The following is a 22,621-nucleotide window of genomic DNA, read 5'->3' as shown; positions in this document are numbered from 1 at the left end:
CCCCCCACGGTGTACAGGTGCTGCGGGGTCCGGGGCATCAGGGGAGTAAGGCTGTACTTAACATACAATATCCCCAGCAATCCTCGGGGACAGGGGGACCACACGGACCTGACGGGGAGCAGGGGAGAAAGCCAGAGACTTCTGATCTCTGGCGGGGGGCCGAGGCATGTATTTTTAACACCATGATAAACGCTAGCCAACGGTCACGCTGACCAACTGTGCATCTGAAAGTAGTCAATTCTCGGTTCTTGAGCAATTCAGTTCTCAACCAAGTTGTTCACAGAAAAAAGGTCTCAGCTGTTGGACAAGGCTTCAGTTCTCGACCCGACAGCCCTTTCATGCTGATACCTGTATGATCAATCATACATCTCTCAGGCGACAGAGGAGAGATGCATGAGTGTGAGTCAATTTGCCATTAAACCTCGGGCTGTTAACATCTCAAGAAATTGTGCCGTGAATATTTTCATGTGTTTTTGCTTTTGGGGGTCTGGAACGGATTAATTCCATGTGTATTATTTCTAAAAGAAAAAAACGGCTCGGTTTTCGAACAAATCGCTTCTTGGACAGCCTCTGAACAAATGAAGTCCGAGGACGAGGTCCCACTGCACTTGCTTTCTCACTCAGAAACTGCTGGGAAAGGCATGACTCTGTCGAATGGAATGTCACATGAGCTGACAGCAAACCCGCCAACTCCCTCAAGCTAGTGGTTCATGCGGCATCTGAAAGGCTGGAGATGGCTGGTTCCTTGGAAACTTTAAATGTTCCTTGGCGCCTGAATCCGCTGAGGCCCTGGGCGCCGTGGCACCTTTTGGGAGGCAAAGCCTTAAGTAATGAATAAACAAACGCAAGGATCTTAACCCCAATTTTTTAGCAAGGGCTGCTTTATAACATGGTTTTTTAAATTTAACACGTATAATTTGCATATTAATGTTTTATGTATAAAATACATACATGTAAAAATAACTTAGGCTTTCAGCGGAAAGGAGCTGATCTGACCCACAGACACAGAAATCGTAACACTGTAAGTAGACACGGCCGGGAAGCAGCCAGCCCGGCCCGGCGGCCGCAGCAGAATCGGCGCGTTTCCCGTTCCCTCACCTGAGTGAGCTTCCAGTGGAATTCTGCAGGTTTGTACTTCTTCTCCCCTGAAGGATCCTGACGGAGGAGGAAAATAAACCGGCAGCCGTGGACAAAGAGGGAATAATGGTGCCGGTTCATATCTGCAGAGAGAAATGCGACTGGTAAATTGCCAACTTAAGACCCAAAGGAGAAATAAAAGCTATTTCTTTAATGGATTTTGAAGACACAGCTTTATCAGCATCAATGAACTCCCCAGCTGGGCCAAGGCAGGGTTAGAAACAAATACACTTGGGTTTTTACTATCAAATGCCCAAATGCCCGGGGATGTGTTAGGACAGGCCGCCCTGGTGTAACCATCCAGCCTCGGGGGCAGGAGTCCAGCAGTCTCTGTGGGACACGGAGCACGCTCCCCCAGCAGCCCCCGCGGGGACACGGAGCCCGCGCCCCCAGCAGCCCCCGCGGGGACACGGAGCACGCGCTCTCCCAGCAGCCCCCGCGGGGACACGGAGCCCGTTCCCCCAGCAGCCCCCGCGGGGACACGGAGCACGCGCCCCCCAGCACGTTCACCTGTTTTGTCGGAGCTGCAGAGAATCGTCTCCTTCCTGCGGCCGAAAGGCCCGTGCCTCATCCACACGGACACCGTGAAGGGCTCTTTGGGGTTGACGGAGACGACGCCATCCGGGATGCGGACTGCCTGAGTGCCGTTGAACTCGAAGACCTGGTCGCTGTCGTGGCCGTTGTCCGTGGGGAGGCCCACGGTCCAGTTCAGGGAGCCGCTCGGGGAAGGGAGCAGCTCGGCAGTGCCGGACGCAGCCCCTGAAAAGCACAGGAGCTCGGTTCGCTGGGGGTGAGCGCTGAAAAGGCACCGCCTTGCCAACCGGCACCGACACACTGCCCTTGTCTCAGGGTCTATGCAGTAGTTAGATCCACTTTATTTTTCTCAAAAGGAAGGGTTTTTATGACAAGCAAAATTTGTAAGTGCTAAGCGTGGATATTTTTTTAAAAACTAGGAAAAAAAATTAATCTGTAAACCACAATTAACATTTGCATATGAGCACTTCCAGTCCTCTGTATGTGCATTTTATAAAAATGGAGGCCTGTGTGCACGCGCACATTCCCAGTCATCGCACGGATGTGCCCTAGTTCAATGACCTGACCTCCCTGGTGGACTGAGGTTGTCCCACGTTTTCCTAGGATAAACCTTCCCGTGATGCACACCTTTGCGTGTCTCCATGATCATTCCCTTAGAAATGGAATTACTAAGCAAACAAAGCATGAAAAATTTTACAACAATTGTATGTATTGCCAAGCTCAAGTAAAAAAAAAATTGCCGAAGATTTTGCAAGTTCTCCTGGTCCTCACGTCTCAATTCCCAGGAGCTGCGTGACCTGGCTGAACAACCTGGTTTCTCGAGTAACAGTGACCTCAGTCCAAATCCCAGTCGGCCTCCTCCTAGAAGTGTGTCCTTGGGCGGGCGGCAGAGCCTCCCTCCGCCTCCATGCATTCCTCCGTAAGAACCAGGTCCATACCACCCCCGGCACACAGTGAGCACTCAGATACGGAATCCCCTACCATTCTTCCTACCTTTGAACTGTCCTGCTGAGAAAGTGTTCATTTACTACCATAAAAACTGGCACTATGAGGAGGTAGTTTCAATATACATTTTAAAATTAGAGCCCGTTCCAGATCTCTCAACTGACAGATTAGGTACATGGTTATGAATATTTAGACTCAGTCATAAAACTCCTGAGTATGTTCATCACTGGGATGCGCCAGCAGACAATACACTTTCCCTTTTTGCTTATTCACCATGTAACAATTTCCAGCTAGTCACGAACACTGCTGCTTAAATCTAGCTGCTGTTAGCCGGACAGAGAGAGGACGGAAAATGCTCCCCGCAGAGCTGATGCTGAATAGCTCCTGAAACACACTAGACCCTTCTGATAGGAAGAGGCCATGTAAGTCACTGGCATCATCTCACCAGGCATGTAAACCTTCTTCCTCAGCATTTTCCATGACAGGCAGCCAGGCCTCCCATTTAGATAAACCAGAAAACTTCCCGCAACTGACGGTGGAGTCGGAGCCAGCTTCCTGCCAGGCCCCAGTCTTGCTGCCTCTGGCTTCTCCACCCCAGATCTGGGTATATGATCTGTGGATATACTTCTGCACCCCAGGCCTGGGTATATGATCTGTGGATATACTTCTGCACCCCAGGCCTGGGTATATGATCTGTGGATATACTTCTGCACCCCAGGCCTGCGTATATGGTCCGTGGAGACCAAAGTTAGATGTGGGTGCTTTTGGTCTTGATTTTCTTCTTCACGTTTGCCAAAAACTACTGCATTACCTGTAGTTTTTTTCTCCAGTCCTTAAATAATCATCCCTGTTTTATTTAAAACTCCTTCCACATATGTGTAATTTCTATTTTGATGATTTTCGATGTATGGCAGAGAAATACTGTCTTCAAATCAGTGGTTCTTAAAAATGCACATAAAATAACGTTTTGAACAGATTTCCATGGGGTCATGTACCCCCTGAAGCCCACCCAGTAGGGAAATTAGCCAGTGAGGCAGCAGCAGCCGTGTCAGAAAGTTAGAGTCTGTTTTGGTTCATGATCATGAAGCAACACACACACGCACGCACACGCACACGCACACGCACACGCCCACATACACATGCACGTGTAGGGTCCCTCTCGCCCTCACTGCAGACCGCAGGCCTCCTTACCACAGAGCCGGTGAAGGGACTTCTCAGAGTAGGTGTCGCGGTCACAGCCTTTCCCTATGTGGCTGGTCTCCAGCTCCACCGTCACCTGCACCGAGGCCACCGATTCGTCACACGTCTCCAGGTGGGCATTTGGGAAGAGAGCCAGGGCGCCCGTGCCAGGCTCATACTCGACCCTGCTGTCCCATCCTGCACCGGCCCGGGTAGAGGGAGGGGGGAAGGTCACACATTAGGTTCCGTGCCTAAACTTTAAGAACGGGGTGAGCGCGGAGACGAGAATGGGCTCACCTTGCCACCCGGGGGTGCAGGAGGGCTTGATGCTGATCTTTACCAACACGTCCTCGGTGGCCCTTTTCTTCCCGCAGTCGTAGGCTGTGACCGTCAGCTTGTACTGGTGCTCCTTCCCGTAGTTCAGCTTCTCTGTGTTCTTTATGTGACCTTCCAGGGCGAGAAACAGTGAGGGCCCACACCTGGCTGGTCTCCCTCCACGTCCCTGCTGATACACACAACGCTCGAGGTCCCAGCCCCGGAAGCACCGACGGGACACCCGAGCTCTACACTGAACCATCTCGGAGCCCATGCAATTCAACTCCATTCCTTCTTACAGACTTTTGTTTGTTTTTATATTTACTTGAAGATTTTCATATAAGAGAATAAAAGACAAAATGATTCAAATTCTTCAAATATTAAATACCAGACCAAAGCTGCATTAAATACTTGTTACAGACTTACATTATTAGCGAGAGAGAGAGATTTCCTACCCCACCCACCCGAGAGAAGCCAGCTTTTGACCATGAATACAGGTGTCTGCAAAGTGTTGGCCGTGCCCGTGATTTCAGCAGAGAATCTGGACTGCGGGTTAACGATGGCGACATGCATCATCCTGAAGCCATAACCTCATAAAGAAGTTAAACTCCAGAATGAGCCGATCTCGATCTGTTCAGTTACTGAGAGTCTGGCAATGAAGTATAAACCTTCACCTCAAGATGAGGCAGAAGATTCAGGTCTAATGGAGAACAGCAAACTGGGCCCAACGAAAGGTCATCTTATTCAGACGCACGCTGACTGAAAAGGGAGAAGATACAAACAGCCACATGCTGGGCAGGGACTTCTGTTAGACTCTGAAAAAGGAATGGCCCCGCCAGAGAACACCTGGCGTTCAGGGGACGGAGTCAAAACTTAACTGGGAAGCAGACCCCACAGCAGGTCTCTGCTATGGACTGAATGAGGTGGGGCCTTTGGGAGGAGCTTAGGTTTAGGTGAGGCAATGAGGGGGGAGTCCTCATATTGGAATCAGTGTCCTTATGAGAAGAGAGGAGACCAGAGTGCCCTGTTACTCTCACCAGGTGAGGACAGCAAGAAGGTGGCATCTGTAAGCCGGGAAGCAGGCCCCCACGAGACCCTGAATGGAATGGCTCCTTGATCCTGGACTTCCCAGCCTCCAGAATGTGAGACATACATGTCTGTCATTTAAGCCACCTGGTTTGTGGCATTTGCTCTAGCTGCCCGAATGGACTAACTCTCCGGTCTATGAGTTTCACTGAAGTACAAAGTTTGGGTTTGAAGCTGATCGACTTAGGAGGGACAGTCTGCCGGGACGTCCCCCTGGCAAGGAACGCTGCCCTCTGTTCTCACCATCTTTGTCGACCGTGAATGGCACGTCTGGAGTGACAATTTCATAGCTGCAAATCTGGCTGAACTGAGGGGAGCAGTCTGCATCCACAGCCTCCACCCTCAGGATGCTCTCGTAGCGCCTCCCCTCCACGACTGACGCCTGGTAGGACTTCTCCTTGAACACAGGTGCGTATTCGTTCACGTCGTTCACCTGAATGTGGACCGTTGCTCTGGAAAAGGGGAAAAGCTGTGGGCTTTGCTTGTTTTATTATCCCCCCAAATTGTGCCCTATTTTTAAATTTCCTTTCTCTGATACATTTTATTCAATTTTATCTATAATAATAAAAGGGTAATATGCTAATTAGACTGGATGTCTTCTGGGTGTCATTCCAGGTCCTGGGTGCCTGTGGGCAGCCGGAGGAGGGAAGCCAGGTCCGAGTGCCGGAGGAGGGAAGCCGGTGCCGGCAGCCGGAGGAAGGCAGGCCTACTCTTGCACGAATTTTTGTGCATCAGGCCTCTAGTATGAAGATAAAAAGTAAACTATTCATTGTTTTTAGTTTAACCTGGAGATACCAGAAAAGTTAAAACAGGAATTTGGGTTGATCCTTCCAGGTCTAGGAATAAGGCACCCGGTAAGAAGGCAACAACACAGTCTGGCCAGCGGCTCATGCGGTCAAGTGTCCCAGACACCAAAAAGGTTTCAGGTTCGATTCCCGGTCAGGACACATACCAACATTGTGGGTTTGATCCCCAGCCGGGGTGAGTACAGGAGGCAACCGACTGATGTTTCTCTCTTTCTGCCCCTTCCTCTCTCTAAAAATCATTAAAAACATACCCTCGGGTGAGGATTTAAAAAACAAAAAAGGCAGTAACACTGGGATTTTCTTTCACGACGTGGGACAGAGCATGTAAAAGGGAGATAAACTATACCAGATATGTTAGCTCTGTTAACACAAAGTTAAAAATATTTTTTTTCAAAATTCAGAAACAACTAGAGCCAAAGGAAGAAGGGCTAAGAAACAGAGATGGGAGATGGGATATGGTGAGCATTAAAACAAGGCTGGTCCTGCTTCCAAGGAATAGAGACCATTAGTAACCCGTGGTTGGGACCCCACCTGCCGTTGATCTAGCAAACGAGGGACCTCAAGGTGACCTCAGTGTTGCCCTTCCTGGCGAACCCCGTGCTGCCAGCTTCCATCTCCCAACTTGGGGATGAGAAAACAAAGGCATCGTCAGAGCAGGCTCCCCAGACAGAGAACTGCGGGCCTCAGGGCTTCGGATCAGGGCACATTCTGAACCAGACAAGCTCTGCACTCAGCACCCGCATTATTCACCAAGACCCTCTCCACCCTGACGCCACCCGCCCGCCACGCTGACCCTCACAACAGTTATGTGACATCACCTCAGCCACGTGCCCTCTTTCCTCAATCCATATCCCGAGGAGAAACTGAGACTCAACAAAATCAAATCTGCCCAATGCCAAGGGCAGGTGAGTGGCAGAGGAAAGGCTAGGTTCTTTTTTTATTTTGTATTTTTATATGTTTTTACTGATTTTTAGAAAGAGCGGAAGAGATAGGGATAGAGCGATAGAAACATCACTGATCAGCTGCCTCCTGCACGCCCTTGACCGGGAATTGAACTGTGACCTCTTCGTTCCTGGGTCGAACACTCAACCACTGAGCCACAGGGGCCAGGCAGGAAGAGTCTGACTCCATGTCTTGCCCAGAGCCCTCTCCACTAGAGCGCGGTCCTCGGCTGGCAGGAAGGCCATGCTCACTCCCAGGGCAGAGCCCACCAGCTGGCTTTCTCTCCTCAGCTCGAATGAATTTCACGCCCTCAGAACTTACAGACAAAAGACACACATACCTACAAACATCTTCCTAGGGCAAAGAGTGGGCTTTCGTATTTTCTCTGTAGGGCCTTGGTTTCTCTACTAGGTTATTCATTCATTTACGACGACTATGGTCCAGGTCCTGGCTGGAGCCGTCTACAAGGGTCTCTGCTCTAACTGCTATGTCCCGGTGGGCGCCTGGAACTCCCTTCTGTTTCAAAAGCACCGAAGTCCTGGGGCAGGACAGTAATGGTCGCGGCTGTCCTCACGCTCCCTGCCCGGCCACTTACTTGTGAGACTTCTTGGCGTTGGCGCTGCCATCGGGCCCCCTCCCGCAGTCGTAGGCCTGGATGGTGAACGTGTAGTCTTTCTGCAGCTCACAGTCTAGTTTCTCTTTTGAGCGAATCAGTCCCTCGCCCGTGGACTTATCCACCACCACTGCGTCAAAGGGCACGTTCTGCCCGTGAATTTTAAATCCACAAATCTCACCTGGGGAGTCAAAGCAGCGAGGTTAGAATCGCTGCCACCGAACCGGCTGCAGCCAGACCCCTCCTCCCCCAGAGAAAATCCATGACCACGCGGCAGCCAGGGGTTGAGAGGGTCTGTGGGGAAGCAGGGCGCTGTGCTTGGCGACAGGGTGAGTTCTCGGCTTTAGTACAAAGAAGCAGGTTCTGGCTTTCCAAGCAACTCATTTAACTTTGCATCCATTCATGCAGGAGTACAAAAGAGAGAGAAAATACAGACAGGCATTTCACAGGAGTACTTAGGACAGCTCCAGGGCAAAGTGTCTCATTAGCAGACTGCCAAGGCCTGATAACACCAGAAACTGCCCAGGCTGCAGGGGACAGCTGGGCAGCTATTTTGGTTTGGACCAGAGAGAAGGCTAAAACACACAGTCAAGTGTTGAGAGAGGAAGAAGCGTGAGATACGGGTTCAGCACCATAATTACAGAAGGTCTGTAAAAAAAAAAAGGCAGAAGAAACAAGTCTTCCTGTGCAATGAGCCTGGCTAAAATTAGGGAATCAAAGCAAACTACGGAATGAGAAAGGTAGAAATACCAACTTTTCAGGCATCCATTTCAACAGCTAGCGTCTACCAGTACGATGCAGTGCCCGCCATGGGGAGAGACCTGCAAGACTGGCCCTGTTTCGGACTATATCCTATCAGACCTGAAAAGGGAGCCTGCCTGGGAACTGAGATTCATCTAAGTTGGCTTACCAGCTTAAGCAGGAGTTAAAAATCTGTTTCCATTCTTGCCCAGGGGAGAACAAATATAAACGTTCTAATGTACAAGTAAAACTTCACAAAATGTATTTCACACAAAAATAAGACGGACCTCTTCCAAAATTACAACCAATAGAAAATGGTTACGAAGTGAATCTCTTAAGTTCAATTTAGGAAAAAATGTGCAGTGTTATCCATATAGTTCAAATGGATGTCTGATTTCCAGATATTTCTAACCAAGGGTTTGGTTACATACAGTTTCCATCAATTTATTTAAAAATAGAAACAAAATAGGATAAAAGGAATAAAAAAGCATCATAGCTTCTTCTGTTTAAGGGCTGATTCCCAATTTTATAAACAACGTTAGTGGGTTAATATTCATAAGAGGGATAGAAAGAACCCTTTATCACCTTCTTTGGTGACTGTCACCTCAAAACTCTCTGAAGGGAGAAAAGATAAACCCATGTCAGTAATGCAGGAAAGAATGAAGACGGAACAATAAGGAAAAAAAGTCAAAGATGCACATATTACACAGAAAGCTTGACAGAATTTAACAATCAGCGCAGTAGAACTGCTATAGCTAAACTGGACCTTCAGTAACGAAGTGTCTCTTAGAATCCTACTTACCAGGAACTCCTGTGTAATTTTTGAAATTGCACTAATTACCCATGAAATAGCACAGCCAGAGCTTCCTAACACCCTCAGGTGCGTCAGACAGCGTAACAGTTTCCAGGGGTGGGCAAACTTTTTGACTCGAGGGCCACAGTGGGTTCTTAAACTGGACCGGAGGGCCGGAACAAAAGCATGGATGGAGTGTTTGTGTGAACTAATATAAATTCAAAGTAAACATCATTACATAAAAGGGTACGGTCTTTTGTTTCAATAGTTTTATTCATTTCAAACGGGCCGGATCCGGCCCGCGGGCCGTAGTTTGCCCACGGCTGGTTTAGACGCACACCTATTTGTTCTTTCCAGTTTCCAGCTTCTCCCTTTCAATGTAAGTTCCTGTGGTTGGAGTCTGACAACATTCAGTTCATTAGATTAAATGAAACAAGCAGTTGGAGCAATGGCTTTTACGTTCAATCCTTTGTTTATGAGCTGAATAAATAACAATGTTTTCTAATCTAATCTTGTTCTAATGCAACTAAGGCAACAAATATAAACACCCCTTTGAATGGAACATATGCTTAAGTGGAACTGAAACCAATTCAAATGAACGGTGGTGATGCTACAATGGCCACGGTCTTTACTGAGGGAAACACTAGTCCAGCGGCCCATATATATCCTGCTTACCTTGCCCCGGACCATTGCAGGGGCGAGGTCAGGGGCCTCGTTGCCCCCCACTCACTGTGGCCTCCCCAGGGCACCTGCTCTCCCCAAAAGGCATCACAGTCTGAATCCCCTTGCTTTTAAAAATTGTTGTACCATATGTTTGTACATTCCCGAATGATGTTGTTTCATTTTGCTTGTTTTTGAGGTTTGAACAATGGTATCACATGGTATAGAATGCCTGCCGTCTCATTCAGCCTGAGGGTCTAAGACAGTGATGGCGAACCTATGACACGCGTGTCATCTCTGACAAGTGAACTCATTTTTTTGGTTGATTTTTCTTTGTTAAATGGCATTTAAATATATAAAATAAATATCAAAAATATCAGTCTTTGTTTTACTATGGTTGCAAATATCAAAAATTTCTATGTGTGACACAGCACCAGAGTTAAGTTAGGGTTTTTCAAAATGCTGACACGCTGAGCTCAAAAGGTTCGCCATCACTGGTCTAAGATCCATTCATCCGGGAGGGCACACCCAGCTGCGGTGCATTCATTCACTGCTGCGTAAGAAGGAACCAGTGAGCACACCCAGGTACAGTGCGCAGAACGCAGCTTGGCACAAAGCAGGCCCCAACAGTGTTCACTATTCCCAGCTGGTTCCCGTGGGCACTGTACCACAACGCCGGTTTCTGCTGTTCATGAATGAGCTATAAGGGATAATTCTGTTGGTGGTTCCTGCTGCATCCACACAGTGTCTCTAGATCTGTGCTGGCCAATGCCTGTGCCGAAGCCCCAGCCCCATGGGGCTGTGTCAAACTGAATTAAAATTCATGTTAAAATTAAATATTAAAATTCAGTTCTTCCTCGTACTGGTCGCATTTCCACAGCTGCACATGCCTAGTAACTGCCGAATGGAGAATGCAGACGCCGAGGGATGTGGATGTGCTGCCCCAGGCGGTAGGCAACCCATGGCCTTGGGCCAGATCCACCTGTGTCACACTGTTGAACAACCTGTGTGCTAACAATTGTTTCTTTTAAAATATTATATGAAAATTATATGACATTCACATTTCTGTGTCTGTAAGCAAAGCTGTATTGGGCCCACGCACTGAAGGGGTTATAGGTTCCATTCCTGGTCATGGGCACCCTTCTCCTCCATCCCTGATGCACAGTTGTGTTACTTACACAACCGGACAGTTACATCCGTGTAGTTACCGGCACTGATTACACGGAGTTACAGCGTGGTGCATCTCCACGCCTTTGCATTCTTGGTCCTCTCTCCTAGACTCACCTTCGCTCAACCTCTGCAAGCAAGGCCTCTCAGAATCACCTATCAGTCTATTCTCTTTCTGTCCGGCCCTTTCCCACTCAATTCAGACCATGTGCACCTGCTCTGCTAGGTAAGTCCACCTGAAACCCTACCCCACCAGGTTTCCCGACAACCTTTCCAGCTATATTCGCCTTGGATGGACCAAACCTTTCACATCTCTCTTCCCCTCATTCCCCTAAGATCATCTAAAACAGTTAAAAGGGCCCTAGCTGGTTTGGCTCAGTGGATAGAGCATCAGCCTATGGACTGAAAGGTCCCGGGTTTGATTCCAGTCAAGGGCACATGCCCGGGTTGCGGATTCCATCCCCGGTGGCGGGTGTGCAGGAGGCAGCCGATCAATGATTCTCTCTCATCACTGACGTTTCTATCCCTCTCTCTCTCTCCCTTTCTCTCTGAAATCAATAAAGATATATTAAAAACAACAACAAACAGTCAAAAGGACCCTGGCCGGTATGCTAAGTTGTTAGAGCATCAAACCATACACCCAAGGATCTCGGGTTTGATTCCCAATCAAGGGCTCGCGTACCCGGGTTGCAGGTTCAATCTCCAGCGCTGGTCAGGGTGTGTGCAGGAGACAACCAATCAATGTGTCTCTTTCATCGATGTCTCTGTCTGTCTCTGTCTCTGTCTCTGTCTCTGTCTCTCTCTCTCTCTCTCTCTCTCCCTACCTTCCTTCCACTCTCTCTAAATAGCAATAAAAAAATATTCTCCAGTGAGGATTAACAACAAAAAAAGTTAACCACAGAATTTTTAAAAAGCAAAACATAAAAGTGTAACAACGGGTACAGATTTGACTGCTTGATATCCAAAGTCACGTCCAGGGTTCCTGTTTACAGCGTCAGCCTCACTTTCCTCGTCCGTCCCTCCGAGAAACCACGGCTGGCTTTGCATTCTTTCTGAGTCTTCCTCCGAATCTGAGTATAACCCAAACTGCACTCTCTGCCCTGAGAGCGAGGGTGTCTCCAGATCGTCCCCCCACTAACTCTCAGGTCACCTGCCTATGCTGCACTCCTCCTGGAGGCCCTGAGTGCCGGCTCCAACCTTAGTTTCGCTGGTTGCCAGCAACAGAAATCCATTCCAGCTGACTCAGGCAAAAGGGGCTTCACTGAAAAGCCGTCACGAACTCACGGAATTGGCTGCAAGCCAGAGAAAGGAACCTGGAAACAGCAGAAACCAAGGCAGCTCGAGAGACCGGGAATGGGGGCCTGACCAGGCCCAGAGCAATCTGGCCTGGACAGAGGGAACGCAACCTCAGCCGGTCTCAGCATCTGCGGCTCCCAAGGAGGGAGCACCTGGCAGCCTCGCCTGGGCTGTGCATGCACTTGGCTGGGAAGGCGGGTAACGGACTGAACACCCACCGATCTGGCCCTGGAAAAGGGACACCCGCTGAGCAGCATCCACTACAACATCCCTGCTAACCCGACCCTCCTCCCCTGCCCTCCTGTCCACCCGCCTTGGCGCCCACACTCTCCAGCTGGGCACCAGGCTGCTGCTTATTTCTGGTGACTGGTCCAGGCTCCTTTCTGGGACCTAAATCATCAGTGCTCTGAGAAGAAGGGCCAACTTTTATGCTTCTTTTATTCTACAAGGACCTGGCATAAATACTTAATATATAATGATTATTGATACCAGCCTTTCCTGGAGGCAACTGCATCCAAAATGAGTCTCCGCTAGTCAGTAACTGTTTAAGTTCCCATTCTAACATCCAGATACTTACTTAAATCCGCTCCTCAATGAATTACTGCCTTGGAGTATTTAGGCTCACCCACAGCATATTTCAGATTTCCATTTTTTTCAAGTACTGTGATAGTTTCGACATATAAAAATGGCAATTTCATGGGGCTTCACCAAATATGTCCAACTCATTGCTGCAAACACAACGCCCGCCCATCGCCTGCCACAGTTAAAAAGGCAGTGCTGGGGGGCGAGGTGCAGTGCAGGAGTCGGCCCCATCGCCATCCTCGCATAAAGTATAACGAGTCACATAAAGTATAAAGAATACGGAGGAAAGGATCACACACCTGAGTTGGTTCTAACAACAAAAGTAAAATCCCCATTCTTGCCCTGAAATTTCTTTTGGATTCTATTTCTATCGCAACTGTTTGCCTAACCTTGCAAACTCTACTCGGCGGGAAAACAGGAAAAGGTGCTAGGGTGAAACCACCTACTAAAAGGAAGAGCCTGAAAAGGGGGGCGACAAGACGGGGCACTCAGCTCTGACATGGGCAGTGAAGAGGGGACAACTGTCAGAAAGGCAACCACGTGGACTGCGTAAGGGGCTCAAGCTCCCCATCAGGTACACAAAACGGGCAACACAATTTCTTACCCGCCTCTACTCAGGCTTTTAGTACATTAAGGAAAAGGGGTTGAATAAGAAACTTATTTTAATTTCCTAAACTACTTGACAAATACCAAGATTTTACTCTCCTATTTCACCCCAAGAAAACAATCTGGGCAAGACCCTGCATTCAATACGAAGGTCTGATGAGGGACAACTTACGACGCACTCTGGTGACTAAGCTGCCAACATCAGCCATGGACTGACTTCAGAAGTCTGACAGACAAGCAATCTCTGGTGGTTACCCGCTCGTTCCTGATGGGGTAGGACTGCGAACCAGGATGTTTACAATGTTCTACAGAGAACGTGTGAGAGCCCACAGTGAACCTACGAATGGAGGCTGGAGTCGGACCCCCTGGCGGGAAGGCGACTCTATCACTTATGAGCTGTGATCTTGGGCAAACTCAGTCATTCCTCCTCCAATATTTATGGAGTGTCAACTAGTGCCAGTCGCTGGTCTAGGGCCGTATACAGCTGGCACTGCAGAGTAAGAGGCCCAATCACTTCTTAGGATGCAGGGAAAGCCAGGAATGTGTAAGTCTGCTCAAAAGCATAAACGAGATAATCCTACTCAAGTTATTCACACTGCACTGACCGTCACTCTCACACAGAGGAGCATGTGCAATAACTAAATGTGGCTGCAGGGGCTGCGTGTACAAGTATATACACACAAACACTCAAAATCTATTCGTTCCAGAGCACACCGATGTGATATGCTAAAAATGATGACAAATCCGGGGGAAGGAGCAGGCGAAAATCATCTCAGCTGCTGCACAAGCTCTGTGTGTGGATTCACGGCACTGAGCGCGTCCTCTCCTGTCCATCCTATCGGATTTCTCTCTAAAAACCAATCAACAAGCAACACTACTGGAAGGTCTGTGTCCACTGCGGACACAGCACAGCTGGTTCTCAGCTTACTTTCCTGAACATGGGCTGTGGCACTTGGAGGGAATGAAGAACAAATTTATTGTTTAAATCAGCGGTCGCCAACCTTTCGGACCTCACAGACCACCAGTGGTCCGTGGACCACTGGTTGGCGACCACTGGTTTAAATAGCTCTTCAGAAACACATCCACTTTCCTCAATGTACACACTGTGAAATACGTTAATGTACCCCCTGACCTATACAAGGTAACTGAATCCTTCTTACTGGTGCCCAGGCAAACAGCACACACTAACAGGAGAAATTTGGACCTGGAAAAAAATGCCACGCAACAACTATTCTCCTAAAATTCACTGTGACCCTGAGGCAAGGCGAGGGTGACGCGGCACAATTCACGTCAGTCGGGGAAGTTACTATGGTCACGCGGCTCAAGCAAGAAACGCTCCGAAGTGCAAAGTGCTATTACATGTCAGCAAAGCAGCCAGTCTCCAAGCGATCCCAGACCTGCCGCTGTGGTCAGGTTACAGCCTATGGAATGCCTCCACTTTAAAAATTTACTGAAAGTAAAATCTGAGCCACAGGATTCCTCTACAAAGATTGCCTGACATTTTCGAATAAGTCTTTTCGGGTAACTGAAACCGAGGATCCAAATCTGCATTTTAACACGACCCTCAGGTGTGCTGTGTGCACGATTTTTTGAGACACACTGGCCTAGGTGTTATCTGTCTGATGACATCAAGACAAGGACTAGAATAATGCGATGTAATACTGTGCTTTTCAACCACATGTACAGGCTTTTTGGTCAGGTGCCCCAACTTTTTAAAGGAACAGGAAAAAGGATGGTGCCCGGGAGCCACAAACCACCCTCGGCCATTGGACACTTTAAGAAAGGGTGAGAAACGTTCCCAGTGCATCGCCCCCAGTCCCGGTGCATCAAGAGCGAACAAAATCGTGCTCCTACCTGCGAAGCGCAGAGGGGCGTCCTTGTCCAGGGCGATCAGCGGGGGGTCGAGGAGCACCGCGTTGTCGTTTTCGGTCACTATGCCGTGATAGGTGGGCTCGAGCCAGGGCTTGTGCTTGTTAGCTGTGTTTAAAAAGGAAAGGAAGCAGGAAGGTTAGAACACCATCACTTTTTTTGAAAAGATTTTTTAAATTGATTTTGAGAGAGGGAGGAAGCAGGAGAAACAGTGACATGAGGGGGAGGTGGGGACTGGCTTCCTCCTGCACGCCCCCTACTGGGGATCGAGCCCACAGCCGGCATGTGCCCTGACCAGGAATGGAGCCGCAACCTTTTGGTGCGCAGGACAACACCCAACCCACTGAGCCACACCGGCCAGGGCTGGAATGAGTATTTTAAACTCAACTGCTTTCAAAGGCACATCTATTATGTCTGCACAATACGACTCACTGATCTAGAAGGCAACACTTGCATTTTTTTGTTGCAGAGTTTGGTATCAAGACCCAAATATCATGAAATCCTAAATTCCAGAGTGAGTAATGGAGAAACTATATGAGTCCAGGAAGAAACTAGATTCTGCTCTTCAAATTAAAGAAGAAAGACTGATGGCCAGTAGACAAACTCAAAGTGTTTTGGGCCTATCACAGAATAGTGACAAAGAAAAGTGGTATTTCTTTATGACAATACAATAGTACCTATTTAAAATTAGCATTACAAAGACACAAAATAGACAAGACTTATGAATATAAAATTACAAATCTGAGGTATTAAAATAAATTCCTGAAATAGTTAACTGAAAACCGTTTAAGAATAAATAACCCTCTTTGGAGTCAGGCTGACGTGGGGTCAGATTCCAGCGTCCTCTGTCTTTACCGAGTGACCTAGAGCAGGTGTAACTGACCTCTGGGTGGCCTTGAATAACCTCTCAATCTCATTTCCTAGTTTGTAAGCCAGCCCCGCCCCCTCCCGAGAGGGCTGGTGCCATAACTGGAAGAGAAGGCTGCACTGTAACTGCTACTTTTGTTTTTAAGGGAGAACTGTGCTGTCTGGCAGGCGCTTACCTGGTTCCATCAGTTTTTAGTTCTGATCCCCCGTTTTGCCTGGGCCTGGCTTTGTCCAGGTCACGGCCATCACTTCCTCCCTGAGCGCTCGCTCCACCAGCGCATTTTGGGCTCCACCTCACAGCTGGAACTCTTTCATTGTCTTTCTACTTTCACCTTGAGTGTTACAAGCTCTCCTTATATCTCAGGTGTAACGTATCACATCTCAGGATACGATTAAGCATAGAACTCCTCAATTTAGCTGAGCTGATTAAAAGGAAGGGTATGGAACTTTATGACCAACTGGAGGCCCAGTGCACAAAATATGTGTGTGTGGGGGGGACGGTCCCTCACCCTGGCCTGCAACAATGCCAGCATCCCTCATCCTGGCCTCCGGCCTGAGGCCCCGTCCCTCCCCTCCCTCTGTGTGGCCGGGGCACAAATGCTGGGCTCGAGTTGCCGGGGCGATGCCTCCAGTGTCCCACCCCAGCCACTATGGGCGCCACCATCTTTGTAGTGGAATGACAGTTAATTTACATATTATTCTTTTATTAGCTAGGATAGGTAGTGCCTATTTGTTGAATGAACTACCAGTGCCTTTCCCGTGAGTGCACATCAATCCAGAAGCATCTGAAATTAAATTTAAATGTTTAACCATGTCGAATACAACATCCCATAAGGGGATGCTGCTTTCCTGCTGCGGGTGATGACCCTTACGGAGCAACAGGAGAGCGAGACGGTGAGAAGCACCTGGGTCTCACCTGCAGCCCCTCCAGCGTGGTGCACGACCAGCGTGTGGGAGGGGAAACAAGCTACCAGCTCTGCAAGGAATGACGCATCCATCAAACATTCATGCACACCACATCCAGCCCACAGCAAACCTCTGCTTCACTTTCAAGGTCACTGTAGTCCCACAGGATCAGTCTAATGGGTACAGAGTTGCAGTTTTGCGAGATGAGAAGAGTTCTGGAACAGGCTGCACAACAATATGAATGAGTATACTTAACACGACTGAACTGTACACTTAAAATGGTTACGACGGGAAAATCCGTTCTACATTTTACGGCATTTAAAACTGCGCACACAAAATGCAGACGCAGCTGCTTCTCGTCACCTCTGCTTCTCACCGGGACTTATTACAAGAGCCAAATGACCAAGCGCATTCTTGCCCTCCTGACAGATCTGATCTAAACAGTATCCTCAAAGTTGTGCACTGAGAACCGGCCACACCAAAAAGGTCCTCACAGCATTTGTTTATGTGGGATCTACCTACCTATCTAATTTATCTACCTACCTACCTATCAGAATTCACTGTATTGGAAATTAAAACCAAAATAAGTTTTAATATTTATTAATGCATTAAAAAAACCCATTATAAGTTAGCGTAAGTACCATTTTCATAAAAACTGCATTTTTAAAAACAAAGCTCGCTAAGAAAAGCGGCACCACTTCCATCCTGTGAGTTTTCGCTCACTGTCCAGCTTCACAGGACCAGCTGGTCCCCATCGTGCCTCCTGCGGCCGTGCCACACTCACCAGGCAGCCTCCGAGCTCTCGTGAGGATGAGGGAAGGCAAGTCAATGTCTTGATATTAAAATAGCTTTGACCTCTCCAGTCCCCGGCCAGAGTCTCAGGGCTCGTCACCTCACTTCAGGTCTCTGGTCAAATGCTCCCTCGTCCAGCCCCACCAGCACCCACTGCTCTGGCCCCACCGTTCTCCTTCTCTGCTGCTGCTCTTCGCCACCGTGGGCACAGCGAGGGCAGCGGGGCCAGCCTGGGACCTTGGGGCAGTTACCTGGCTGCCTCCGTGGGCCTGTTTCCTCAACTGTAAACTGAGGACAGGAATAGTACCCACCTCACAGGTTGCAGTGTGATCAAACCCGTCACACATGACAGGCTGACAGTGTCAGACACAGGTGATGCCACAAGGTGCTGCTGTGTCATTACCTTCTCCTCCTCCACTCAGACATGGACAAAAACAGATTCTGGGAGTGGCTGGCCTTCTGCTGTTTGCTAACTAGCATCTCATCATCGGGAAGTATCGGGCCAATGAATGAGTGTGTCAGGAACCTTGTATATAGTACAAATAAAATCAATGTCCTGGCCCAGCCGGCACGGTCGGCCTATGAACCAGGAGGTCACGTTTCGATTCCCGGTCAGGGCACATGCCCGGGTTGCAGGCTCGATCCCGTGTGGGGCGTACAGGAGGCAGCTGATCCATGATTCTCTCTCATCATTGAGGTTTCTATCTCTCTCTCCCTCTCCCTACCTCTCTGAAATCAATAAAAATATGTATTTTTTAAAATTTTAGTCAGTGTCCTGGTTTGAAATTCTCTCCTAGAGAAGTAGTTTTGGTGCTGAGATGGAAAAGCAGCTATGTCTTGGTGTTGTGAACATTGAAAGGTGTTACTTTTTGTTTCTGGCAGGTGGACAGTCTAAGCAAAGAAGAGGAGAGAACCTAGCGATCCACGTGCAACCAGGGACCTGTCCGGAAAGGTGAGCTGTGCTTAGATTATGGAGGGACTGACTAGGATACCAAACCCAGATCAGAAAGGCCGAGATTTAAGGAGCCTCTGGAAAAGCTCTCCCCACACAAAAGCTGCCCTGGCCAGGAGCCTTGGGAGAGAAGAATTCAGTTCTGGTGCACCTGCCCTTCTCCTTCAGCAGCACCCCGAGGGCGCCGCGCTCACTGGGGGGACGCTGTGCAGGCCGAGTCTGAGGCAGCCCTCGCTCCGGGAGGGTCCTCTGCACACAGGAAACAGCCTCACTCTGCAGCCGGCGGGAGCTTTTCCTAACGGCTGGATCTCCCACTTCTCCAGACAGCTCGTGAAACCTGCGCTGTAACCTGCTGTGGCGCAGGCTGACGGCTGCCTGGGCTACAGGTGTGACAGGTAAAAAGCCATTGTGAAGAACCTCCAGTTTGTCACTGATTTCTCCTTTCAAAACACAGAAGCTATTAATTCAACTTACTATTAGTAATGTACCATTAAGAGCAATAGTAAATTCCAATTTGTTTTCATATTTCAAGTTTTAATAAAACTAGAGGCCCGGTGCACAAAATTTGTGCACAGGAGGGGGGGGGGGTCTGCGCCCTCTCCAATCCGGGACCTCTTGGGGGATGTCTGCCTCTCGCAATCCTTCAAAACACAGAAGCTATTAATTCAACTTACTATTAGTAATGTACCATTAAGAGCAATAGTAAATTCCAATTTGTTTTCATATTTCAAGTTTTAATAAAACTAGAGGCCCGGTGCACAAAATTTGTGCACAGGAGGGGGGGGGGGTCTGCGCCCTCTCCAATCCGGGACCTCTTGGGGGATGTCTGCCTCTCGCAATCCTGGACCAGTGGCTCCTAACTGCTCGCCTGCCTGCCTTCCTGATCGCCCCTAACTGCTCCCCTGCTGGCCTGATGGCCCCTAACCCTCTGCCTCTGCAGGCCTGATCTCTCCCACAACTGCCCTCCCCTGCTGGCTTGATGGCCCCCAACTGCCCTCCCCTACAGGACTGGTAACCCCCAACTGCCCTCCCCTGCAGGCCTGATTGCCCCCAACTGCCCTTCCCTGCTGGCCCAGTCACCCCTAACTTCCCTCTGCTGCCAGCATGGTCTCCCCTAACTGTCCTCCCCTCCAGGATTCACCTGCCTGCATGCCTGATCGCCCTAACCGCCTCTGCCTCACCCCCACACCCGGGACCCAGGCTTTCCTCCTACGGTCAGCTGCAGGCACCCAGGACCTGGGCCGGCTTTGCCAGGGCCGGCCGCAGCCGCAGAGGACTGTGGGCGCGCCGCTTTGCCTTGGCCGCAGCCGCAGGCGCCCGGGACCGTGGAGCAGGTGGCTGGTCCCTCTCCCGGGCCATAGCCTGGCTGATCTCCATTCCTTTCTTGCGCGCTCATTTGTGCCTGGCTGGTCCCCATTCCTCTCTCCCCAGTGTTGAGTGTCTGAGCCATTACGGCGTGAGGGCATGATGACTATTTGCATATTAGCTCTTTATTATATAGGATTATAAGCAAAGCAAATGAAACTGAAGATTATTCCAATATGTGAGTCCGTAAAACTCCTTAGACTTTAAGTGAATTTTTCTAACCCAGTAAGGAGGTAAAAATACTAGGCAAAGTGCAGAAAATCTAAAATAGCAGAAAGTATTAAAAGGTAGTAGCATAAAATGTGTATTTCTGCTACCCTAAATGATAAACCTGCAGCTGAAAATTACTAATGGTTCAAGGCAAAAAAAATAATTTTATAGTGATATTCCTAATTCTCTTATTTTTCCCAGTATTCTAATTTTATCATTCAGATTTTCTAAATTGCTCCTTTAGGCTGGAAGTAGAATGAAGAGAGCTGGCCAGTTTCAAAGACTGAACTTTTAAATATTTAATAAATGATATTTTTAATATTTCATCACGTTCAATTGGCATTATAAAATATTTATGGAGACAAGTGACTGATGTTTCTGTAATCATCCAAAAGGAGCCCACAGATAACGCGGAGAGACTAGCAGCCAGCAGGCGAGGAACAGGTCGCCGGTGCTCAAAGTCTTCTCCTGATTCATGGCTTCACATTCTACATCATAAAAAAGCCAATGACATTTTGAATAGCATAATACTAATTAACATCTGGGAATGGCAAGGCTGGCGATCAGCCTGTCTGTAAATGTGGGCTGTATCTGGGGTGTGCACGGTTACTCTTAAGACCTGGCTAGCTTCTGTGGTTATAAAATTGTCACTGATTTAAAAACCAAAGTGAAAAGAATACAACAGTCAACTTCAGGGTTAACTTTAAATATAAAAACTTACACCTTCCCAGTATATCCCAACTCTGTGGGCAAAAGAGAGGTTGGCTCCCTGTCCAGGCCACGCAAGTCACAGATCCCCGGCAAGGTGGCTGCAAAGCCCGTGTGTGGCAGCCCCAACATCAACCGTGCACCAGAGCTCCCGGCTGATAAATTCATTGATGAAGAGAAACCCACTCTTCCCCAAAACATTGGCTACGTGCCACTTCTCATTACAGGACATCTAGTCGTATTGACCCAGTAACGACATCATAATAAATAATGACAAATATGTGTTTTTAAAAAACATTTTTAATTAACTTCAGAGAGGAATGGAGAAGAGAGAGATAGAAACATCAATGATGAGAGAGAATCACTGATCGGCTGCCTCCTACACGCCCCACAATGTGCCCCTAACCAGGAACCAAACCGTGACCTCCTGGTTCATAGGTCCACGCTCAACCACTGAGCCACACCGGTCATGCGAAAACTATATGTTTTAAGAGACTGTAGGCAATTCACCAGTAAATATTAGATAATGTTACATGTTTTGTTTGCAGATTCAACATTTAACCTTGGTCCATCAAAAGAATATACAATTAGGAGACACCGCCACTAGGTGGCGGCAGGTGCCTTTGAGTGCATGCTGCAAATTGCCAGGCTTTGATTTAAAAATCTAGCTCCTGACTCACTAAGGAGTGGAATATAATGTGTTAGCTGACCCCTTGTTAAAGGCAATATGCATAGAAAAGTGTCTTTAATGATATAAATATAAAATCTCCAACTGATTATATTTTCCTCAGAAAACATTTTAAAATTCATAAATTATTCAGATAGTTCCAAAATAAAAATATAAAAAGGCATCCATTCTTATGGACTCTCTAAGCATTGTCCCATATTCATATTTAGATCAGACCATCTCTGATCCTTGAAAACCAGCTTGACATCAAAGGTCCTTTTGGCTTCACGTCACCATGGACTTGAAGTCTGCGCAGACACTAAAACCCTCCCAAGTCTTTCCCCAGGACCGTCTGCGAGGCGTAAGTGCACTGCAAGGTGCTGAGCCTGGGGAAGCAAGGCCCGATCTGCCAGAGAACACAAACGTACCGACGCCGTCACAGCCTGGATCGATGTGGCCATAATCACCGGGGTGTGGGGTGTGGGAAAAACTGGCAACGGGAACTCACTCGGTGGGAACTCGGACCGTCAGCAGAGCCAGTAAGACCTGAGGCCTCCATCGCAGACGTGGCCCTGCCATTGCCAGGGGAGGACTGAGCACTCTGGAGGGGTGCCTAGTGGGAGCTGACCCATCTACACAGACGAAATACAACTCACTTTTGCTCCTAACTCGTGGGCCAGAACTGGTCCCATGGCCCCACCCAAATCACCAGGGTGGGCAGGGTGTGCCTGGAGGAGAGAGCTGGGAGTAACTGAGACCAGCCCTGGGGACCACCAGCAGCACAATGGAGACCTCCCAAGGACATCTTGCAAAGGGGTCTCCTGAGGGGGTATTGTATTTACCTATTTTTAATCCTCACCCGAGGATAGTTTCCCAGTGATTT

At 48.6% G+C, this 22,621-nt stretch overlaps 1 protein-coding gene across 1 annotated transcript in view; it reads right to left on the bottom strand.

The window, feature by feature from the left end:
* CLSTN1 (calsyntenin 1) overlaps positions 1-20,165 on the bottom strand; it is a 30,711-nt gene extending 10,546 nt beyond the window's left edge. Inside the window, exons 1-10 of the mRNA XM_006766805.2 lie at positions 20,018-20,165; positions 19,061-19,168; positions 15,257-15,379; positions 8,884-8,913; positions 7,540-7,738; positions 5,440-5,648; positions 4,093-4,242; positions 3,808-3,993; positions 1,648-1,896; positions 1,099-1,220 (exon numbers count right to left, since the gene is read on the bottom strand). Of these exons, the coding sequence (XP_006766868.1) occupies positions 1,099-1,220; positions 1,648-1,896; positions 3,808-3,993; positions 4,093-4,242; positions 5,440-5,648; positions 7,540-7,738; positions 8,884-8,913; positions 15,257-15,379; positions 19,061-19,168; positions 20,018-20,165 (1,524 nt within the window). The remainder of the gene's footprint in view (positions 1-1,098; positions 1,221-1,647; positions 1,897-3,807; positions 3,994-4,092; positions 4,243-5,439; positions 5,649-7,539; positions 7,739-8,883; positions 8,914-15,256; positions 15,380-19,060; positions 19,169-20,017) is intronic.
* Between the last annotated feature and the right edge of the window lie 2,456 nt (positions 20,166-22,621).

This window comes from Myotis davidii, unplaced genomic scaffold (genome assembly GCF_000327345.1).
Source record: "Myotis davidii unplaced genomic scaffold, ASM32734v1 scaffold299, whole genome shotgun sequence".
NCBI classification, from domain to species: domain Eukaryota; kingdom Metazoa; phylum Chordata; class Mammalia; order Chiroptera; family Vespertilionidae; genus Myotis; species Myotis davidii.
The sequence above is the reverse complement of the archived record's forward strand: the minus strand, read 5'-3'. Positions and strand labels throughout refer to the sequence as shown.